This window comes from Narcine bancroftii, chromosome 3 (assembly GCF_036971445.1).
Source record: "Narcine bancroftii isolate sNarBan1 chromosome 3, sNarBan1.hap1, whole genome shotgun sequence".
Lineage (NCBI taxonomy): Eukaryota > Metazoa > Chordata > Chondrichthyes > Torpediniformes > Narcinidae > Narcine > Narcine bancroftii.
The window spans coordinates 73002882-73025326 of NC_091471.1; the positions used below are offsets into that span (position 1 = coordinate 73002882).

General features: G+C 40.2%; 1 protein-coding gene and 1 long non-coding RNA gene across 5 annotated transcripts in view; one reads left to right on the forward strand and one right to left on the reverse strand.

Moving 5' to 3' along the window:
- The window catches only part of LOC138757253 (protein unc-13 homolog B-like), a 615971-nt gene that overhangs the window by 437653 nt on the left and 155873 nt on the right, over nt 1–22445 (forward strand). For all 4 annotated transcript variants that reach the window (XM_069924286.1, XM_069924287.1, XM_069924289.1 and 1 more), the window contains 5 exons: nt 466–534; nt 2786–2875; nt 5528–5662; nt 14088–14221; nt 16787–16872. In XM_069924286.1, the coding sequence (XP_069780387.1) occupies nt 466–534; nt 2786–2875; nt 5528–5662; nt 14088–14221; nt 16787–16872 (514 nt within the window). The remainder of the gene's footprint in view (nt 1–465; nt 535–2785; nt 2876–5527; nt 5663–14087; nt 14222–16786; nt 16873–22445) is intronic.
- The window catches only part of LOC138757255 (uncharacterized), a 701670-nt gene that overhangs the window by 380029 nt on the left and 299196 nt on the right, over nt 1–22445 (reverse strand). The window lies entirely within an intron of this gene.

The following is a 22445-nucleotide window of genomic DNA, read 5'->3' on the forward strand; positions in this document are numbered from 1 at the left end:
AATTATTTTCATCATTTTTGGAAAATGACATTTTTGCTCAATTTTTGTGGATTCTGTTGTATAAAACTGCATATTTCACATTATCTAACTGATTTTTTAACATTTAGCAATGTTAGATATTTGAAGTAGAGTTAATCTTTGAACAATAACTGTTCACTTGCTTGGAAGGACTGAAATGTAGTTATTTCTCAAATTGATGATAAAACAATTGTAAGAAAATGAAAAGCATTCACACAGTAGCTGCTGTGATTAATAGAAACAGGGATACAGAACAAAAGTACTGCCAAATGGAATGTAAACGTAATGAATAAAGCAATTAAAAAGTCATTGGATTTTCAAACACAATGCAGATTAAGAATTTTAGAGTATAATTGATGTTCTTTTTTTATTTTATGAGGTCAGAGACATTTACTTGGGAGGTTTAACATTGAAATTTTATTTTTTATTTTAATTTTAATACATTAGAAAGAGAGATTTGTGAAACTACTTGATCAACTGCACAATTCTCTACGTATTGACCTTTCCATGTATAGGGTGAGTGTAAATTGTTTTAACTATTACTGTAAAACTGTAAAATACTGCATGATATTTTCTAAATAATGTTGTGCCTTTTACTGGTTCTAACTCATGTGACAAAACCTCAGTGAGCATATGACATTATTTCTGATGTTATCTCTCTCTATCTATCTATCTATATATATATCCCTCCCTCTATCTCTCTCCCTCTCTATATATGTACATGTGTGTGGGGTAATTCATGTATGTGTATATACCGCCAGTGTACTGATATCGCCTCAAACCGTGCATCTTGGCGCCTCACAGTTCGGCGGGCAGCAACCTCCTTTGAAGAAGACCGCGGAGCCCACCTCACTGACAAACAACAAAGGAGGAAAAACCCAACACCCAACCCCGACCAACCAATTTTCCCTTGCAACCGCTGCAACCGTGTCTGCCTGTCCCGCATCGGACTTGTCAGCCACAAACGAGCCTGCTGCTGACGTGGACATTACCCCTCCATAGATCTTCGTCCACGAAGCCAAGCCAAAGATATTCCTCAGAATACAGGTCCCTTTGTTGAGCTCACCAGTATACTCTTGCTTCTTAATGATGTTCCAAACTGTTGATTTTGGTAATCCTAAATTTTGGGTGATGTCTCTTACAGTTTTATTCTTGTTTTTCATTTATATATGTGTATATTCCTTATATATAAACGAGTGGTTTGCAATTTGCAGTGTTATTACATGTGAATTGCTTGATTACAAATATACTGTGGAGCACATGGGGCAAATAAAGGAAAAAAGTGTCTTTGTCCTAAACATTATGGAGGGCACAGTATATAACTTTGTATGACTTTTTTAAACATACAATTAACATATATGACTCTCAATTTATTGTGAAAGATGCATTAGTGGAATCAAGATTCCATTATAGTTCAGCTGATGTTTTCAAACTACTCAAGTTCTTACGTAATTTCACATGATGGCAAATGCCTGACTTGTGCCTCAATGCTTACGACATGTTATCAATGTGTTTAAGGGCAGTGCAGGCAATTAGTTTAGAGAGCAAAGTAAACATTGCCCTGCAAAATATAGTACCCTAAGTCTAAAGAAATGTTAGAAACAGAACCCAACCGATTTAATTTTGATGAAATTAGTGTAAATTCAGGGAATTTAAAGGTAGCATGGGAAACTGGGCTCTGGTGAGTTCAAAGGGGACATGGAGAACCCAGACCCAGCAAGTCGGTTGCAAAACAATCAAGATTTCCAGGCAATCAGATGCTGGACTATCAATTTTAATGTGCTTAGAAAGGAAAGCTAGCTTAATTGAATATTCATTTAGATAAATTGGTAATTGCTGAAATTTAATTTTGATTTAGTATTTTGTTTTACTGAATATTGCACTAAAGAGTTGATTAATAAATGATAAGCATGATTCAAATAAGCAATCAAAGCTCTTCTAAGTTACTACTATATATTTCTTGAACCAGATATGTGAATGAACTGTTCAATTGGTTCTTACCTTTTTCTATGCAAAAATTATTTGCAACTACCTTAGTCAATCCGTCAATTTAGATTAGCCCACTCAGAACAATTCAGTTTGTCCGCAGTCTTTCTCCTTCTATTTGTTTGTAGTTTCTCCTTTGGAGAATGTTTAATTTGTCAGCAAATATGTCAACTCCAACCTTCCACCACACCCACCTCCCCTACCCCCACTAGCCATTTCAAAGAGCCTAATCCTCTTGTTGCTACAATTGTAGCAGCATTGAAAGAAACATTTGGGGACTTAAATGGGAACAAGAGTCTCTCCAATGAAAAGACACAAACTTTTGGACTGAAATTAACATTCTGAGTCTTTGCAACCATGACTGTAGGAAGAAGGGCAGGCAAACTAGCCAAGAACCAGCACATGTCCTTGCATCTGAACTGAGAGCAAATATAAATTATTGTAGTAAGAAGAGGTTTTCAGTTATCTGTAGTTTTTTTTAAAGTAAGTCAAATAGTAGCTAGGACTGTAAAGATTTTGCATCAGAGCCCTATTGCATTTCATTTCAAACTCTTATGTTGAGTAATCAAGTTTCTTAATACTGACATGAAGTATCTACATAAGTGATGTTAATAAAAGATACAGTCTTATTCTGGTGTTAACAAGTGGTAGAATGAGTTTTGGCTTGCCTTCTAAATTACTCAGTTTTGTGTAAAATTATTTGAAAAAACGAAATAAGTTCATGTTTTGTTTGTGATGTGATGAAGTATTTAAATAATTTGAAATCTATTTTATTTTAAAGAATAATTTCCCTGCAAGTAGCCCTGAGCGCTTGCAAGATCTGAAATCTACAGTTGATTTGCTGACCAGTATAACCTTCTTCAGAATGAAGGTAATCATTATGTTGTCTTTAAAAGCTGTAACATTTAAACAATGCACAAATTGCAGTTATATCAAGTACAGAAATGAGAAAAGGATTCTATGCGCTTCTTATATCATCTCATTTGCCATCCACTGCATTGCTTAACTTCTGCATATCAATATGTCTCTGGAATAAATATGTTAAAATTGACCCATTGGTAACATCTTTTGCAATGGCTTTTATTTCTCTTTCCAACCTCACTGTTTTCTCCATTTGAACTTGATTTGCCTGCGGCCCATCCACTTGCTTTACTGGATTTCCAACCATCATAATTCTTCTTCGGAGACGCCCAGTGTTTATTATAACCACTGCTTGCTGTGAATTATTTACTCCTCAATAGTGCCTACAGTTAAGTGCCATCTTTGCTCCTCATTATTCCTGTCTGTCCATATTCTGGCTCTGTTCTGCTGCTTGATGTCTAAGAGTTTACATCCACACAACTCGGGTGTTGTTGGTCCCAGCCCATTCTCGCACCTTGCTAACTAAACATGATACAGTTTTGCTTCTCACTCTCACTTTCATGACTGTTCCATTGTCATCTATTGTCAGGTATGGCAAAGTGATAAAGCACGGCTGCATATTTTAATTAAAATTTAATTACAAGATAATATCCAGAGAAAGATGTCCAGGGATATTAATTTGGTAAAGGTGTCTATAATTCATTGTTTTAAAGGTGCACTATAGTATACTTTCAGATCAAACTCAAAATGTTTCTGTAATTTTAATTCTTCAATATTATTTTTTTTAAACCATGGCCCCTTTCCCTCCATGAAAAAGTAGAGTTTGTGGGTATGAAGATTGTAGTGGAGTCAATTTAAATATGTTCACAGAACATGTGGGCTGGAAGACCTGCACTGTGCTGTAATGTTCTTTGTTCTATCTTCTATTTTGCCCTCACTCCTCTCTTGCTTCTCTTTTCCTCCTCATTCCTCTCTTCCCCTCTCTCATCTCTTCCCCCTCTCACTCCTCTCTTCCCCTATTGCTCCTCCCTTCCCCCTCTCATTCCTCACCCCTCTCTCGCTCCTCTCTCCACCCCAACCCCAGCCTACCTCTCTCTCCAGCCTGACCTCTCCCTTTCTCCTCCTCACTCCTCGCTCACCCTACCCATTTCTCCCCTCCTTCCTCGCCCTCCTCCTCGCTCCTCTTCTCTCTCCCTTCCCTATCTCCTCCTCACCCCCTTTCTTGCCCCTTTTCTCCCCCTCCTCCAGACCTCCTCTCCCCTCTCCTCCACCCCTCCTCTCCCTCGACCTCCCTCTTCCCCTCTCTCCCCATGAGCCCTCTCTCGCCCAAATTTCCCCCTTCCTCTTCCCCTTTCTATCCCTTTCTCCCCTTACTTCATTCCCCCTAACATCCCTGCCCCCTTTTTCCCCCTCACCCCCCCTCCCTTGGTCCACCTCCCCTCCCCTTCCCCCACCCTCTCCCCCCTCTCCCCTACCCTCTCTTCCATTTCTCCAACCTTATCCTTCTGCACCACCCTTCATCCCCTCGTTCCCCCCCCCCCCAGCTCTTCTCACATCCCTTTGGCTCCCTCAACTCCTCCTTTGCCCCTTCCTTCCTCCCTTCTCTCTTCCCCTCCCCCTCTCCCACCTCTCACTCCTCTGGCCCGTCTCCCACTCCTCTCTGACCCCTCTCCCCTTCCCCCTCCCTCTCCATTGCACATTTTTCTAATTGTCCCCCTCTTATCACTTTCTTTCCTATGTCTTACTTATCCTGACCATGTCCTGCTATACCAATAGTTTTGTTTGTTAAACACCAGGTGACTGAGAAATTATGGTGTTCAATCATTGGGCCTGTTACTGAGGTCCAGTTGGACAGTGAGATGTGGTGGTGGGAAGAGAAGCATGGTGGTCAGATTCCTGATCGCAGCTTAGTGAGGTGATAAATTATGCCTTAGTATGGCATAGAGGTTTGGTTTGGAGAATGGGGAAGGGATTGATAAGGTCAGCAGCCACTGGAAGGGTGACAATAGATGATGGTGGATGAGGGTGTTTTAGAGGGTTGTAGTCTTTGAGGCTCATAGGAGCAGGGGTAGTTGGTACATGAGCGGCTGAGGTTGATCAATGAATTCTGGATTAGAGATAATTCTAAATATCGAGACTTATCTTGGTGTGGTTCAGTTCAGCACAATGCAGGCAGAATCTTGTTTCTATGAATCTCCAATGACAGTTATTCTTCAAAACAATATGAATTAATTTCTCCACCAAAACTATTATCATTTAGTACAATGATGAATGTTTCATGTGATATCGTGACAGATGCCAAGAAACAATGCTTTGCATTTGTAAGTGTGAGAGGAGTCTTTATTAACCCTTTGGACTCTGGCCATTTTTAACCTTTCATCATATATAACCTGGATAGGTCTATGGATAAGCCTTTGTTGACTCTGTCTGCTTTACGGTAGGCAAAAGTTAAAGAATTTCATGTATGTTACATTCTAAATGTAGTATTAATTGACAATTATTGATTTTTAAATCTGGACATTTCTGGCATTTTAATTAAAAGTGTTAAATAACATTTTGTTTTGCATTATCATCTATATTTGTTTTGAACATTTTAAAAATATATATTTCAATATGTTGGAATATGGAACAGAAAATAAAGCCTGTAATTATTTTTGTTTAGGTGCAGGAATTGCAGAGCCCACCTCGAGCAAGTCAAGTGGTGAAGGATTGTGTGAAAGCTTGCCTAAATTCAACTTATGAATACATTTTCAACAACTGTCATGAATTGTACAGTCGTGAATATCAGACTGATCCAGTAAGTAATAAACTTACAACTGTAATCTCCCCATAACAGATAAAGAACATAAGAACATCAGAAAATAGGAGCAGGAATAGACCACCATGTCCCTCAAGCCTGTCCAATCATTCAATATCATGGGTGATTAACGTTGGCCTCAGCTTTTCCTCTTTGTCAATTCTCCACAGATCCCAATTCTTTGATCGTTCAACTATTTATCTCTCTCCACCTTGCATTTATATCTAATTATCTGATTTCATCATCCTCTGGGGAAGAGAATTCCAAAGATTCAATATGCTCTGAGGCAGAAAATATCTATGCACTTCAGTTTTAAATAACTAGGTTTTTATTATGTAGCTATGTTTTCTTCCACGAGGGTATATGTGTTGCTCTGCATTGTAACTGTGAAGAAAAGTTTGGGAAATTTAAAATATGCAACTGCCTAATCAAGCAGAGAAAAATCTTGACATTATTTTGCAAAGCAGATGGCGGAATTACAATGTCCATTTACACCTTGGTGGCAAGAAATAAAATTATTTACTGGCTAACTGTTTATTTTGTTTCTAAGAGAAGATCACATGGACTTAAAAACAGAATCTGCCCAGTCAAGTATCAAAATCTTCAATCATAAAGTCATTAAAACATCAATTGTTGATTTCCATTGAACCAGAATTGACCCTTGTGAATAGACTTCAAATTAATAGTAATCATATCCACTTTTATATCAGTAGAAACTTTAATCTATTAAATATTCCACAGTGTTTCACAGAGGAGGAACAACTAGAGACCAAGAGTTCATAAATCTTTCCTTGTGTAGTGGCTCAATGGAGACATAATCAAGCTGGCTAGGGAGATTCCAAGTGACATCATGATGTCACAATGTGATGACATTGTTTGGAGTGCATGGGGGTTTTGAAAAGCTGCATGTGACTGAGTAAATGACTTTTATTGAACTTCAACTTGACTATATTTGATAATTTTCTCAATCTTCAATTCACACTGTGACATAGTTGCTACAATGGTGACCCCAACGGGCCCAAACAGATTTTGGACCCAACATGGACAGCGCAGTGGTTTCACTTTAACTTCCTGTCTTTTGGACCACTCAACTTGAAGTTTGGTTCAGGCAGGCTGAGGTGCAATTCCACATTTGCAAGACAGAAGTGGACACAACTAAGTACTATCTTGTGGTAAGCACCCTTGACCAGACACGGCCAGTCAAGCAGTGGTTTTCCTTTGGGACACATCAGTTCTCGTCAAGAATGAAGCCCTAAAAACCCTTCTTCGTTAGATTTATGGTCTCTCACGATGCAAGTGAGCTGCATGGCTCATCCATATCGATGGCCTAGGGGACCGCACCCCTTCGGAGTTGATGAACGACATTTTAGCACTGGCAGATGCCCATAAGCCTTGCTTGCTCTTTGAGCAGTTGTTTTTTTAGAGCATATGCCAGAAAACTTCCTCCTCATGTTGGCTGACAAGGACTTTGATAACCCTCGAACAGTGGCCCACGCAGACATTTTGTGGCACGTGAAACAGCAAGGTGCAAGCCCCACAGAAATTAGAGCTGCATCACACCCAAAGATCCAGGCTCCACAAGTACTGGTGATGAGGGCGCACATTCCCCCGGACAAGCCTGACTTCATGACAATGGCTATGGCAGCTGGCCACCGTAACAGCTTACTCTACGTCTGGGATAAACTCTCTTCTATTCAACATGGGCATGGAGATTACTGTCTTTCCTCCTTCAGGCTTTGACTCCCGTATCAGGAACATGGGTCTGGTGCTCACTGCAGTGAATAACAGTTCTATTTGTACATATGGCACACAGACTATTCCCCTGAAATTCGGTGACTATAAATTCACATGGAAGTTCATTGTTGCTGTTGTGTCCTGACTGTTGCTGGATGCTAACTTCCTCAGAGCCCATTCATTGATGGTGGACTTAAAATAGTGCCAGTTGGTGAGCACCAAAATGTTCCAGACATTCTGCCTTGGAAAATCCAAAATACCCACCTCACACCTAGACACCGTGGAATACTTAAACAACGAATTTTCCAAACTTCTTGCGGAGTTTCCGGACATTGTCACTCCCCAGTTTTCCACTGCCACATTTAAACATGGTGTCGCACACCACATCCTCACCCAAGGACCTCCTCTACATGCCCGAACCCAATGCTTGCTGCCTACAAGCTGTTGCTTGCAAAACAAGAGTTCCACAAAGTGGAGGAACTTGGAGACATATGCAGGTCTGATAGCCTGTGGTCTTCCCTGCTACATTTGGTGCCCAAAGCCACAGGAGACTGGAGACCTTGCGGGGATTACAGGCATCTCAACTGCAGACTGCTACCCTGTGCCCATATACAGAACTTTACAGCAAATCTTCATGGGGCCAGGATATTTTTTAAAATTGACTTGGTGCGTGGGTACCACAAAATACCTGTAAACCCAGAGGATGTGCCCAAGACCGCCATCATAACACCATTCGGCCTCCAAATTTTTGAGAATGCCCTTTGGGTTCAGAAATGCTGCACAAACATTTCAGTGACTGATGGATACAGTTGGGCATGGCATGGACTTCCCTTACATATACTTGAACAACATACTCGACGCCAGCCACTGCCACAAAGAGCACATGCAGCATCTGCATTTACTCTGATGCCGTCTGCAGGAGTTCAGGCAAACTGTGAAACCTGTTAAATACAAATTCAGTCAGTCCTCTATCAAGTTCTTGGGACATCACATCAGTAGCTGGGATGTCATTCCATTGCCTGGCAAGGTGGAAGTCATCCTCAAATTTGTGAGGCCCAATATGATCAAAGGACTCCAGGAATTTCTGGGGATGGTCAATTTCTATTATTGCCTTCTTCCCTCTGCAGCTCATATTATGAAACTCCTCTTTGAACCAGTGATGTCAAAGACAAAGGAGATGACAGTAGCATTCCAGCAGACCAAAGACACCCTAGCAAAGGCAACATTGCTGATCCATGACCAAATGGATATACCAACTGCCTTAAGGATAGACGCATCCGACACGGCAGTAGGTGGGGTCTTGGAACAGTACTCCAATGGACAATGGAGTAGACACCTCTGCCCTCCAGAAACGAAATACAGCACATTCAATAGAGAACTGCTGGTGCTGTACCTAGCAGTCAGATCCTTGCACTATTTTTTGGAAGGCAGGGACTTCATGGTATGACAGAATATGTTGTTTTATATTGTATATAGATATGATTTTGGGAGATAAAATGTGGCGGATTTTTTTTTAGTATAGGTCACATACAAACTCTTCAAAACAGATCTAATTTAAAATACTGGAGGTCTGCTCAAGTTAGACAGACCAGCTTCAAATACCTTTGCAAAAGCTTTGGGGAATGCTCAAGGAACTTCACTAATGCATTGTTGTTTTGAAAAGCAACAGATGAAAGAACTCGGAGGATTAGGTTCGGAGCCTCAGTCTGTGTGCTGCTTGCTATTCTAAGAGGGTCATGTGGTTTTGCACGTAGAGAGAAAGAGAATTCACTTCTGTAGTTTTTACAGTTCAGCAGCAGCAGCTGAGACTTGAACAGGACAAGCTGGCAAGCTTATGGAAAACCCCATTTTGAAGACAGGTTGTGAATACTTAGTTCAGCCTGGTCAAAGCCCTTGTGGTCCATACAAGAGGAGAGGACTGGCTGCCTAATGTTTCACTTGAAATAAGAGAAACAGAAAAGAACTCTGTGGTGACCTGAAAGAAAGAGGTTACCTGGAAAACCCTGATGAGGCAAGTTTCTTCAAAAAGACACTGATGTGGCTAATTAAAAGGGATCAATTTTTGTCCAGGAACAACAAATCTCTCTCTGAAAACCTTCAAGAACCTTCCTGAGCGGTAACCATTTATCTTTCAAGCTCTAAAGCCTGGTGAACTTCATAAATGTTAAATTCTGTGCACAGTATAAGAATTGCCTGCAACCAGTGAACTTGGAGGAATGAAAGTGAGATTAGACTGTGAATTAAAGAACTTTTCTAAACTTACACACACACATTACATACACGTGAGCTTAGAATTAGAAGGGGGTTAAGTTAGGTTAGTTAAGTTACGAGTAATAAGTTAAAGTCTGATCCTGTTTTCTTGTTTAAAGATAATTAGAAGCAACTTTTGTTTAAGTAACCATTTGTCTTGGTGAATTTCTATTGCTGCTGGGTTTTGGGGTCCTCTGGGCTTGTAACAATGGTTTTTACTGACCACAAACTGCTAACATTCACCTTTGCGAAGGCATCAGATCCCAGTCAGCCGCCAGCAATGCCACCTATTTTACGTATCCAAGTTTTCAACCAGGATTAAACGTATCTCCTGAAAGAGTAATGTGGTTGCTGGTGTCCTGTCCCGCTCCTCCATTCAAGCAGTATGTGTCCTCTCTCCGGGTGTGAACCACATGGCACTCACCAAAGCTCAGCGCCAGAATGATGAACTCCTAGCTTATAGAACTGCTGTCACAAGACTGCAACTCGAGGATGTAGCCCTTGGGCCTCAATGTACCACTCTCCTGTGCAAAGTTTCCACAGGTCAACCTAGCCCTGCTGCATGAAGATGTTGCATTTTTGATACCATTCACGGACTCTCCCACCCCTTAGTTCGAGCGATGGTCTGCCTGACAGCCGACAAGTGTGTATGGCATGAACTTAAAAAGCAAATCACATACTGGACAATGACATGCACAGACTGCCAATTTGCAAAAGTGCAAAGGCGCCACTTCAGCCTTTCCAGCCATCGCAGCGCAGATTCGACCACATGCATGCTGACCTTGTTGGCCTGCTTCCAGTGTCAAGAGAGTTGAGCTATTTGTTAATGGTCATCGACAGATTCACTTGGTGGCCGGTGGCGGATTCCTATAACGGAGTCATAGACTGATTCATGCGCCAAAACCTTTATTTCTACCTGTGTATCTCAGTTTGGCTGACCCACACACTGCTGGGAATGTAGCTCCACCAAATGACACCCTATCACCCGCAGTTGAATGGCCTAGTAGTGCAGTTCAATAGGCACATGAAGGCTGCACTGATGGCCCACTTCCAGGGACCTGATTGGGCAGACGAGCTGCTCTAGATCCTCTTCAGAATAAGAATGGCACCCAAGGAAGATCTCAACTCGTCATCGGCAGAGTTAGTTTATGGAGCCCACTCATTGTACCTGGTGAGTTCGTGCCCACAGCATGTGGACAGTAGGTGCCACCAACTGAGGTCTTAGGCAGACTGAGGGAGTGGCTTAAAAAATTGGCCCCAGTTCCCACACCAAGGCACCCTTCGTCCCAAAGGAAATTCGGGACTGTGATTTTGTGTTTGTGCTTAGAGATGCACACGGGCCACCTTTCCAGAGACTGTATAAGGGCCCCTTCAGAGTGTTACAAAACAATTGTATAACTTGTGTACTGGGTATTGGGGGGTACCCAAAGACATTTATGATTGACCATCTTGCCACGACCCCTGATGTGAAAGCGTGGACGACTGCTCAAGAGCAGTGGACAGAAATGGCACCAAGAGGTTTAGCCTCCTAGCGCTGGTTCGTGGGAGGGGGGAGGTTATATGTAATGGCTCACCAGAGGCAAATCAAACCAGCTTGGGGGTTTCCAAGTGATAATGCGATGATGTCATTTAGCACGCGCATGGTTTTAAAAAGCTGTGCATGACTGTTTGAGTAAACAACTTTTACTTTGACTCAACTACGTCTGATCATTCTCTCGTTCTTCATTTCACACTCTGACACAGTTGCTACACTTGAAAATTTAAAAATAATATAACTCTGTATTTTGTTAAATTTTCTGTGATCGAACCAAATTTGTTTGTCATTATTCTCAGGAAATAAAAGGAAAAATTATTTTGTTAATTTTGAACATTTTTCAAATTTTCTTGATAATACCAGAGAAGTGATACAGTGAATAAGAACTGATTTAGTCAAAAGGATAGCCATGGGAACCAATGTGAGCCCGAGCTGTGCCTGCCTTTTTGCTGGTTACATGAAGCAATCCATGCTCAAGCCTAGACAGGCAAGGCCTTCAACTCTTCCTCTGCTACATTGACGATTACATTGGTACTGCCTCATGCACTTAATATGAGCTTGTTGACTTCATCCATTTTGCTGTAAATTTCCACCTCTGTCCCAAATTCACTTGCCCAATCTCGAGCAACACTATCCCTTTTCTTGATTGCTCTTGTCTCCATCTTGGGAAATAAACTCTCCCCAGACATCTTCAACAAACCCACAAACTCTCACAGCTACCTCAACAACACCTCTTCACACTCTGTTCCCTGAAAGAATTCTGATCCTTTCCCTTAATTCCTCCATCTCTGTCTCATATGCTTGCAGACTGGTCTTCCATGCCAGATTATCAGAGTTGATAATATCCACAATATCCACAGCCTTTCCCTCATCAACCTTATTTGTAACTTCGTCAAAAAACTCTGCAAGATTTGTTAAACACGATTTACTGTGAACAAATCCATGTTGACTGTCCTTAATCATCTGATGACAGTCCAAATAACTATATATCCTATCTGTCAGAAATCCTTCAAATAATTTACATACTACTGACATCAGGCTAACTGGCATGCAATTGCCTGGTTTACTCTTGGAGCCCTTCTTAAACAGCAGGACAACATGAGCCACCTTCCAATCTTCCGTCACCTCCCCTGTGATTAAGGACATTTTGGACATATCTGCCAGGGGCCCTCCAATTTCATAACTTCAAGGTGCAGGGCAATATCATATCCGGTCCAGGGGATTTGTCTATCTTTATTCATTGCAAGGCACCAAGCACCTCCTTCTCCTTAAACTCCATATGCTCCATGACATTTCTATTTGTTTCCCTTCCATCCTTATTCACTATTCCAGTTTCCTACATAAATGCCAATGCAAAACAATTGTTTAAGATCTCCCCCATTTCATGAGGCTCCACACATAGTTGACCACTCTGATTTTCTAGGGGTCCAATTTTGTCCTTTTACTTTTAATATACTTGTAGAAACCCTTTGAATTTTCCTTCACGTTATCTGCCAAAGCACCTTCATGTCTTCCTTTTGTTTTCCTAATTTCTTTCTTAAGCATTCTCTTGTAGTGGCAGCTACACTGCTCCTGCAATAACACACACAACCAGACGGGTTGAGCTCAGTAAGCAGACTATTGCAGGCTGCTGGGCTGCACTTATACTCCCAGCCTAGACCTGGCTGAGAACCACACTGGAGGGTGCTAACGTTACCCAGGCGTCATGTGGCTCCCCATCCCGGGCTTCTGAGCCCCATGCTGGGAAGAAGGGAAAACCCCGACAACGCCATTTTGGCTGGCTGCCCCGCCGCGTGGCTTACAAGCGGGGCTGGTTCTCCTGCCTAGTGGTGAGCCGCCACACTCTTACATTTTCTATAAACTGCAAGTAGCTCATTTCCTCCTTGTTGTCTATACTGCATATATAGCCCCCTCTTTTTCTTAACTAACTCTCCAATATACCTTGTAAACCAAGGTTCCCTATGTCTGTTAACTTTGCCCTTATTCCTGGTAGGAACATAGAATCTCTGGACTCTCAAAATTTCATCCTTGAAAGCCTTCCAATATGGCTCCCCTGTTCCACCATTAACTCAGCCCTCTCCCACATATCCTCCATTACCCTTACATCTGCCCTGGCCCCCTTCACTCCCATTCGCAAAAAGGATAGAATTCCCCTTGTCCTCACCTATCACCCTACCCGCCTCTGCATCCAACATATCATGCACCACAATTTCTGCTACCTACTACATGATCCCACCACCAAACATATGTTCCCTGCTCCTCCCCTCTCTATCTTCCACAGGGACAGCTCCCTGTGTGACTGCATCATCAACTCCTCCCTTCACAGCATTCAGCCCTTGGCATCTACTCCTTTCCATATTCAATTATCACCTTTTCTCTGTTGGTCTGTACTCCTCCCCTGCCATTTATTTTATTCAGGTACCTGCTTACTTTATCTCAATACTTGAAGAAGCATTCAAACCAGAAACGTCGGTAACCTACTGTGGATGCTGCAAAATCTACTGTCCCTCCAGCAGTTTTGTATTTGTAGTATGTTTAAGTTTATCAGATTTTTCTGTGAAAATTGTTTTTGGTCAAAGTAGTTTTTAAAAATAAGATTTAAAATTTGACATCAGTATATTTATATTCAATCAGTCTTTATATTCATGGTGGTAAACTTACATAAATTACTGCAGGATTGACTATAGTGTGTCAACTGTAGAATAAACCATTAATATTGTATTGTCTAGAATATGAGAAATGGCTATTTACATAAGGAATAGCTTCAGAATTACACATCAGAGAGGAAAGAAAACTGATAGCATGTTTGAATGAAGGTTTGTTTTCTCCTGATAAGTTGATAAATTTCAGCTAAATATTTTTAACGGATAGTCAATATTTTAAATTTTAATTTCCTTTTTTTCATAGAACAAAAAGCAAGAGCTACCTCCTGAAGAGCAGGGACCCAGTATTAAAAATTTGGACTTCTGGCCAAAACTCATCACTCTTATCGTCTCCATTATTGAAGAGGACAAGAATTCATACACTCCAGTACTTAATCAGTAAGCAGGGCGTATTTTAATAATTAATATGTAATACAATATAAGCATTTATGTTTCTGAAAATGGCATGAGAACATATTATCTGCACATTGAGTATTGCATGGAAAATAAGAGATATCTGGAGATCTTAACTGATTCTATATTAATGGTACAGCAAGCCTTGGTGTCAGTGATTGAAGCATATCTGATGGTGGAATAACTTAAAAATATTCGTTTGAATTAACCGATACAGTGCAACTGTAGTTAAAATAACATGCCTGGTCCTGGCTTGGAAAGTTAAATAGGATATTTTAAGGGGTTCTTTTATTATTCATTAATTCATTGTGTGCATTGCTGGCAAGACCATTGTCTCTTACCCATCAAATTACTCTTGAACGAACTGACTTAATGATAAGATGTGCAGAGTTCTTTCCTGAAAGAATATGAATAACTAGTTAAGTTTTGTAATAATGTAGGTGTATTGTGGTTGACTTTATTGAAGCAAATATTATTTTAGATTAATTTGATCAACTTTAACTTAAATTTTGTAGCATGTCTCCAAATATTGGGACAATAGAGAAAGCTAAGTAACAACGGGAATAACAAATTTTTTCAAAGGTTTGCTTCTGGGAAAAAAAATGGGGGTTATGATAGACAACTTCAAGCTGAACACAGATAATTTTAGATTTTCTGTATCACATTGGAAGTTGGAGAAACATTAAATTACTGAATTTAGCATGTTTAATCGCATAATGATGGTGACATATTGCATTAGTTCAACTGACCTGAAAATGTTTTTCCGCTGATTTTCATTTTTACTCAGCATTTGACACCTCTAGTGTTAGAATCCAACAATAGTTAGCCAGCATTGATGGATTCCAGTTGCCCAGATGGAGTTTTTCCATGGTCGCAATGTCCTAATGCAACCTTTCACCATGTTCGTCATTGACTGCACCAAGATCAGCAGGGAAGAAGTCCAAATGGAAATGCAGAAAATTAATTTTCATTGACATGTTGATCATGGTTTTGTCTGCTTGAAGTAGACTTAAAAAGTGACATGAAAACACTGAAAAAGGTTATATCTATCAAATGGTATGTGATAGGAAAATTTTAAGATAATTTTTGTGATAATCAGCTCAATATCCATATAATACACCCAAAAGTGTTCAGGAAGATAAGAATGAAGGGACTAGATTAGGAGTAATATAGTGGAAATTGATGATGAGGACAAACTAAGCTGCAGATGCTGGAATCTGGAACAAGAAATAATGCTGGAAGAACTTGATGTGTCAAGCAATGTCTTTGGAGGCAAAAGGTGTATGTCAACATTTTAAGAGGAGACCATCAAGAATCGCACATACTCCACCGATATTGCATGACCCACTTAGTTCTTCCATCATTCTGTTTTTGTTGGAAATTGTGGATGTCCTGTTTGACAAGAGAACTGGTAATGATATTTTAAAGATTTGAAAGTGGCAAAGTGATGTAACGAGCTGATTCTTGTCATAAAACTAGAACATGAGGATATTGAAGAATATTTATTTCAAAATCAGAAAACATTTAATCAAATAAACATTGATCATGGAGTTATTAGGACGCTAAAAAGTGGAGGTGTTTTTGATGGGAAACTTGGCTGAACCGGTTTCCTAAAGATTTAAAGGCAGAACCTAATTATGTGCCAGTCAGATCAATACGTTCGCTGGCTTTCAGGCAACTAGGATGGCAGCACTGACCTGGATTTGGGAAGGAGGGAGGGAGAAAGAAATGAAGGAATTGATGATTAAGAAAACTATTCATGGAGTTGCCAGAAAGATCAAGGGCAAGGGCATTGATGAGATTGTGAATTAAGAGCTGGAGTTGATGTTTGGAGGTCCACAGAGATAATAGATTAGCCTGGTTGTCATTAATCAGGAACATTAAGAGAGCAGGGAATCATTGAGTTGTTTCCAGTCATCTGTACTAAGATACAGTGAGCCAATAATGAAGTCTGGAAGATAGCAGGATTCATGATGAAGTACCTTGCAGGGAGTAGGTTAGATTGGGGAGAGGAAGGTAGAAGACAGTAAAGGGCTGGAGAGATTGAAGATTGTGTGAAAAAGGGAGCAGTTGGGAGAAGGATGAAGAAGTTTGCTAATAATCTTCTCCTGATATCCTTAGGCTGTGTTCCTTGCGTATGTGAACATATTTACTTGATTGCCAGAAGTTTATAGGATCACCATGGTTAAACAGAGATTTCTGCTTTGTTCTTACATTTTCTACATGCAAATATGATTCCCCTTCAATATTAATTAATTCAGTTTCAGATAGCCTGTAGTGACGAAAAGTGCAAGTTCACTTGATTTTAATTGTCTTGAGTGCAAGCTGATTCTTTTCTTGATTTCAGTGCTTGTAGGGATGGGGATTGAAGATTTGCTTTACTGAAAGATATTGATAATCGATTGCAGTGCTTAATGGTTATCTTTTGGGATCTTTCCTGATGCTCGGTTATGAAGTATTAGATTTGTTGCAAATGCTAAATGTTTTGCTGCACATGTGTTTTCTTTCTGTACCTGACCAAATTTTATTGCAAATGTTCCTTCATTTCAGATTTCCCCAAGAGCTAAATGTGGGCAAGATAAGTGCAGAAGTCATGTGGAACTTGTTTGCACAGGATATGAAATATGCTATGGAAGGTATGTGGACGTGGTACTTGGTACTTGGAACAATTAAACCTTTGGAACTGTTCTGAAAGTTTCCCAACTTTAAAGGGAGCTGCAATCAGACATGAGATTGATTCTGAGATAATTATACTGGACTTCTTTTAGTATTCATTCATGAGATTATAGGTGCCACAAGCATTTATTTCACTTCTTCAGTTGCTCTTTGAATTGTGGTATATGATCTGCTACTGAGTGGTTTAATGTGACTGGCATTACCCATTCAATAAGGCTTAGTCATTATATTATTGCTGTATTCATTTTTTTAGAAATAGTAATCCATTTTCCATTGTAAAAAAAAATGCAATTTGAATAGAGTGCTCAAACTGAAGTGGCACAGTGGTTGCATTGCATGGTGTCATGAAGAAATAATACTGATTTCCAAGTTAATTGTTTTTATAATCTCTAAATTTTTCAGTGTTCTGTTTCCCTTCACATTTTTTTTGCATCCTTTTATATCCTTGGCTTTCCAAGAAAATTTCAAGCTGTTTATAGCTCATCAGAAAGCTATTAGTGTAGTTTGTTCAACGTGTTACATCAGTGGATGAATGGATCTTTTTTTCTGGACATCCTAAATAATATTAAATGCTGGCTGAAAATACTTGGAAGCATGTTTTCAAGTGCTGTATTTCCAATATGATGCCAAATAAAATGTATTAGATGGAATCAAATTTGCACAGCTTGGGGAGAGATTCCATCTTCTATATGCCCTGATAATATCCAAGCCAATATCTTTGACCAATATAAGATTGTGAGATTAAGCTAAGTTCATAATTTTCAGGACTAGTCATGTGAATTTTAGTGGATCCATTCTATCAGCATGTTTTGCACAATTGGTTTATTTTTAACTCTTACTTTCAGCATCCAGTTATTGGAATACCATATCTGTAACTAAATACGAATTAATGGGAAGGGGCAATGGATGTTTTTAATTAATAAAGATTACACTATCAGTACGATATGCAGTTAAAACAACTCCATCATATTTGGAGATTGATTTGAGATGAAAGCATGATTTTCCACCTGAAAATTAATTGCACTGGCATTGTAACAAAAACAATTAGGACCATAGAATACCACAGTACAGAAACAGGCCATTCGGCTCTTCTAGTTTATGCCGACCATCATTCTGCTAATCCCATTGACCTGCTCCCATTCCATAATCCTCCAGACCTCTCCCATCCATGTATTTATCCAATTTATTCAGGGCCGGTGGCGGGGGGAGGCATCTGCAGACATTGCCCTCCCAATCAAGGTGTTGTGGCTATTGCTCGCCATCAGACCCACCCCTGCCTGCATCACTAGTGTGTGTCAAGTGTCACTAGCCTCTAGACACATGCTAGCGACTCTCAACCCACCCCAGGCCATGTCACTATAATGGATCAAGCATCACTAGTGACTAATGACGCTTAATCCCCTAAAAGCAGCACTCTCTGCATCTACATTGGAGAGGGGTGGAAGATGGTAACAGCACTCCACCCCCCATCATGAGAGAGTTTATGAGCTCCTCTAACATGCTAATGCCCCCCACTAAAATTTATTCTGGTGCTAACACTGTATTTATTCTTAAAACTTATGATCGAGCCTACATTCACCACATCAGATGACAGCTCATTCCATACTCCCATCACCCTCTGAGTGAAGAACTTTCCCCTAATGTTTCCCCTGAACCTTTTGCCTTTCAGCTTAAAACTATGACCTTTTGTGTTTATCTCCACCAATCTAAGTGAAAAAAGTCTACTCACATTCATTCTGTCTATACTTCTCATAATCTTGTAAACTTCTATTAAATTTCCCCGCATTCTTCTTCACTCCAAGGAATAAAGTGCAAACCTGTTTAATCTTTCCCTGTAATTCAACTCTTGAAGACCTGGCATCATCCTAGTAAATCTTCTCTGCATTCTTTCAATCTTACTTATATCCCTACTGTAGTTAGGTGATGAGAAATGCAGACAATACTCCAAATTTGGCCTCACCAATGTCAGCATATCATCCCAACTCCTACATTCAATACTTTGATTTATAAAGGCATTGAGGCAGGCCACACTACTCTTCTTGGGTACTGGATGAGAGGATATATAGGTATTTGGACAGCCACGGGCTGAATAAGGACAGTCAGCATGGCTTTGTGCTTGGTAGGTCACATTTACTGAATCTTGTAGAGTTTTTCGAGGAAGTTACCAAGAAAGTAGATGAAGGAAAGGCTGTTGATGTTCTCTACATAGACTTTAGTAATGCCTTTGACAAGGTCCCACATGGGAGGTTAGTTCAGAAGGTTAAGACACTGGGTATACATTGAGAGGTTGTAAACTGGATTCAAAATTGGCAATGTGGGAGAAAGCAGAGAGTCGTAGTAGATGGTGGCTTCTCAGACTGGAGGCCTGTGATTAGTGGTGTGCCTCAGGAATTGGTGATCCAATTTACAACATTATCATCCAGATCATTGATATAGACCACAAACAACAACTTCTACTGTGATGTGTAAGGGAATTTGTTATATTTTATATTGTATATAAATATGTTTCAAAGGAGATAAATTGTGGCAGGTTTTTTAGTGAGGGTCACAAATGCAAACACTTCAAAACAGATCTCATTTAAAATGTAAGAGCTTGGCTCAAGCCAGACAGTCAAGGCTCCGAGTGCCTTTGCAAAAACTTTGAAGAATGCCTATAGAGACTTCACATATAGGTGTTAATTGGACGTCCTGTGGAGTAATGGACTATTGGTTTGGAAAGCAACAGATGAATTAACTCAGAAGATTGGGTCCAGTGCCGTGCTCTGTCTGAGTGCAATTGGCTGTTCTAAAAGAGTCATTTCTTAAACAACATAAAAATATCCTATACTCAATACTTTGATTTATAAAGGCTTAGATACCGAAAGCTTTCTTTACAACCCTGTCCACAACTTTCAGGAAATTATCTATCTGTATTCCCAGATGTCTTTACTTCTCTGCACTCCTCAATACCCTACTGTTTACTGTGTATGCCCTACCTTTCTCTGAGAGAGAGAGAGAGAGAGAGAGATTCAGTTCCACAGTTCAGCAGCAGCAGCTGGAACTGGAACAGGACAAGCTGGCGAGCTTGTTTGAAACTCCATTTTGAATTTGGTTTGTGAGTTCTTAGTTCAGCCTGGTCAAAACCCTTGTGGTCCATACAAGAGGAGATGGCTGGCTGTATATGTGTCACTTGAAATAGGGAAACTAAAAGGAACTCTGTAGTGACCTGAAAGAAAGAGGTTATCATCTGGAAAACACTGATAGGGCAAGTTTCTTTGCAAAGACATTGAAGTGGCTGATGGGAAGGAATCAGTTGTGTGTGTCCAACGAGCAACAAATCTCTCTGAAAACCACAAGAACCTTCCTCAGCGGTAACCATTTACCTGGTGAAGATTCAGAAATGTTAAATTTTGTGCACAGTATAAGAATTTCCTGATACTGGTGAACTTGGAGGAGGGAGAAGTGAAATTGGACTGTGAATCAAAAAACTTTTCTGAATTTATATACACATTACGTATACATGTGGTTAGTAATTAGAAGATGGTTAAGTTAGGTTAAGTTAATACTAGTAAGTTAAAGTTTGATCCTGTTTTTATGTTTAAAGAAAATAACAAGTAACTTTTGTTTAAGTAACCATTTATCTTGATGAATTTCCATTGCTGCTGGGTTTTGGGGTCCTCTTGGCCCATAACAGATGAAATGCTTTGAGAGGCTCATCATGGCAAGAATTAACACGTACCTAAGTAAAGATCTGGACCCACTGCAATTCGCCCATCATCACAGCAGATGCAATATTGTTGGCTCTTTACTCAGCTCTGGATCATCTTGAAAAGAGCAATTCATATATATGGCTAATTTTCATAGACTACAGCTCAGCCTTCAACACCATTATTCCCTCATTGCTGCTCAAAAAACTACAAACTTTAGGTCTCTGTACCCCACTCTGCAACTGGATCCTTGGGTTCTCATTGGAAGACCGCAGTCAATATGAATTGGAAACAACGTCTCTTCCTTACTGATTGTCAACACAGGCGCACCCCAAAAATGCGTTCTTAGTCCACTGGTCTACTCATTATACATCTACGATTGTGTGGCCAGGTACAATTCCAATACCATCTACAAGTTTGCCGATAACACCACAGTTGTTGGCAGAATCACAATATGTAAGTGTACAGGAGGGAGATAGATAGCTCATAGAATGGTGTAACCACAACAATCTTATGCTCAACGTCACCAAAACCAAAGAGATCATTGTGGACTTCAGGAGGAAGTCAGGAGAATGTAACCCATTCCTCATCGAGGGCTTAGTAGTGGAGAGGGTCAAGAACTTCAAATTCCTGGGTGTCAACATCTCCGAGGATCTGATTTGGAGCCTCCACATTGATGGAATCACAAGAAGTCTCGCCAGGTGTCTGAGGAGATTCGGTGTGTCATCCAAGACTCTCGTAAATTTCTACAGGTTCCATCACTACCTGGTATGGAGGCACCAACTTTCAAGACAGGAATAAACTCCAGAGGGTTGTTAACTAAGCCTGCGACATCACAGTCGCCAGACTTCACTCCATTGAGGACATCTACATGAGCCGGTGTCTTAAAAAACACAGCCTGTATCCTCAAAGTACCCCACCATCCAGGCCATACCCTCTTCACTCTGCTACCATCAGAGAAAAGGTACAGGAGCCTAAAGATGAGCACTCAGCAGTACAAGGACAGCTTCTTCCCCACTGCCATCAGATTCCTGAATAATCAATGAGCCAAAGACACTGCCTCACTTTTCCTGCTCTATTACAGATATTATTTTTTAAAGTAAAGTCGTAATATGTATGTTTGCACTATGATACTTCCGCAAAACACTGAATTTCATGACTTGTTCATGACAATAAATCCTGATTCTGATTATCAGAACTTCAATTCCAATAATTCACTGGCCTATAATTACCTGGTTTATTTTTGGAGCCTTTTTTAAACAACAGGAAAATATGAGCTACCCTCCAATCCTCTAGCACCTCACCCTTACCTAAGGAAATTTTGAATATATTTGCTGGATCCCCTGCAATTTCTATACTAGTGTCCCTCAAGGTACAAGGGAATATCATATCCTGTGGGATTTATCTATCTTTATTTGCTGTAAGGCAGCAAGCACCTCTTCCTCCTTAATCTCTTTATGTTCCATGACCCTTCTGTTTGTTTCCTTTCCTTCCTTATCCACTATGCCACTTTCCTGAGAAAAAACTGATGCAAAAAAAACTGTTTAAATTCTCCCCCATTACATGAAGCTTTGCACATAGTTGACCACTCTGATCCTCTAGGGGACCAATTTTGACCTCTCTATCCTTTTACTCTTAATATACTTGTAGAGACCTTTCGGGTTTATTTTCACATTATCTGCCAAAGCAATCTCATGTCTTCTTTTTGCTTTCCTGATTTTCATCTTGAGTATTTTCTTGCATTTCTGTACTCTTCAATATCTTCATTAGTTCCTTGTTGCGTATCCTTGCTTTTCACCTCCATCTTCTTAACTAGATCGCAAATATCCTTTGAAAAACAGGGTTCA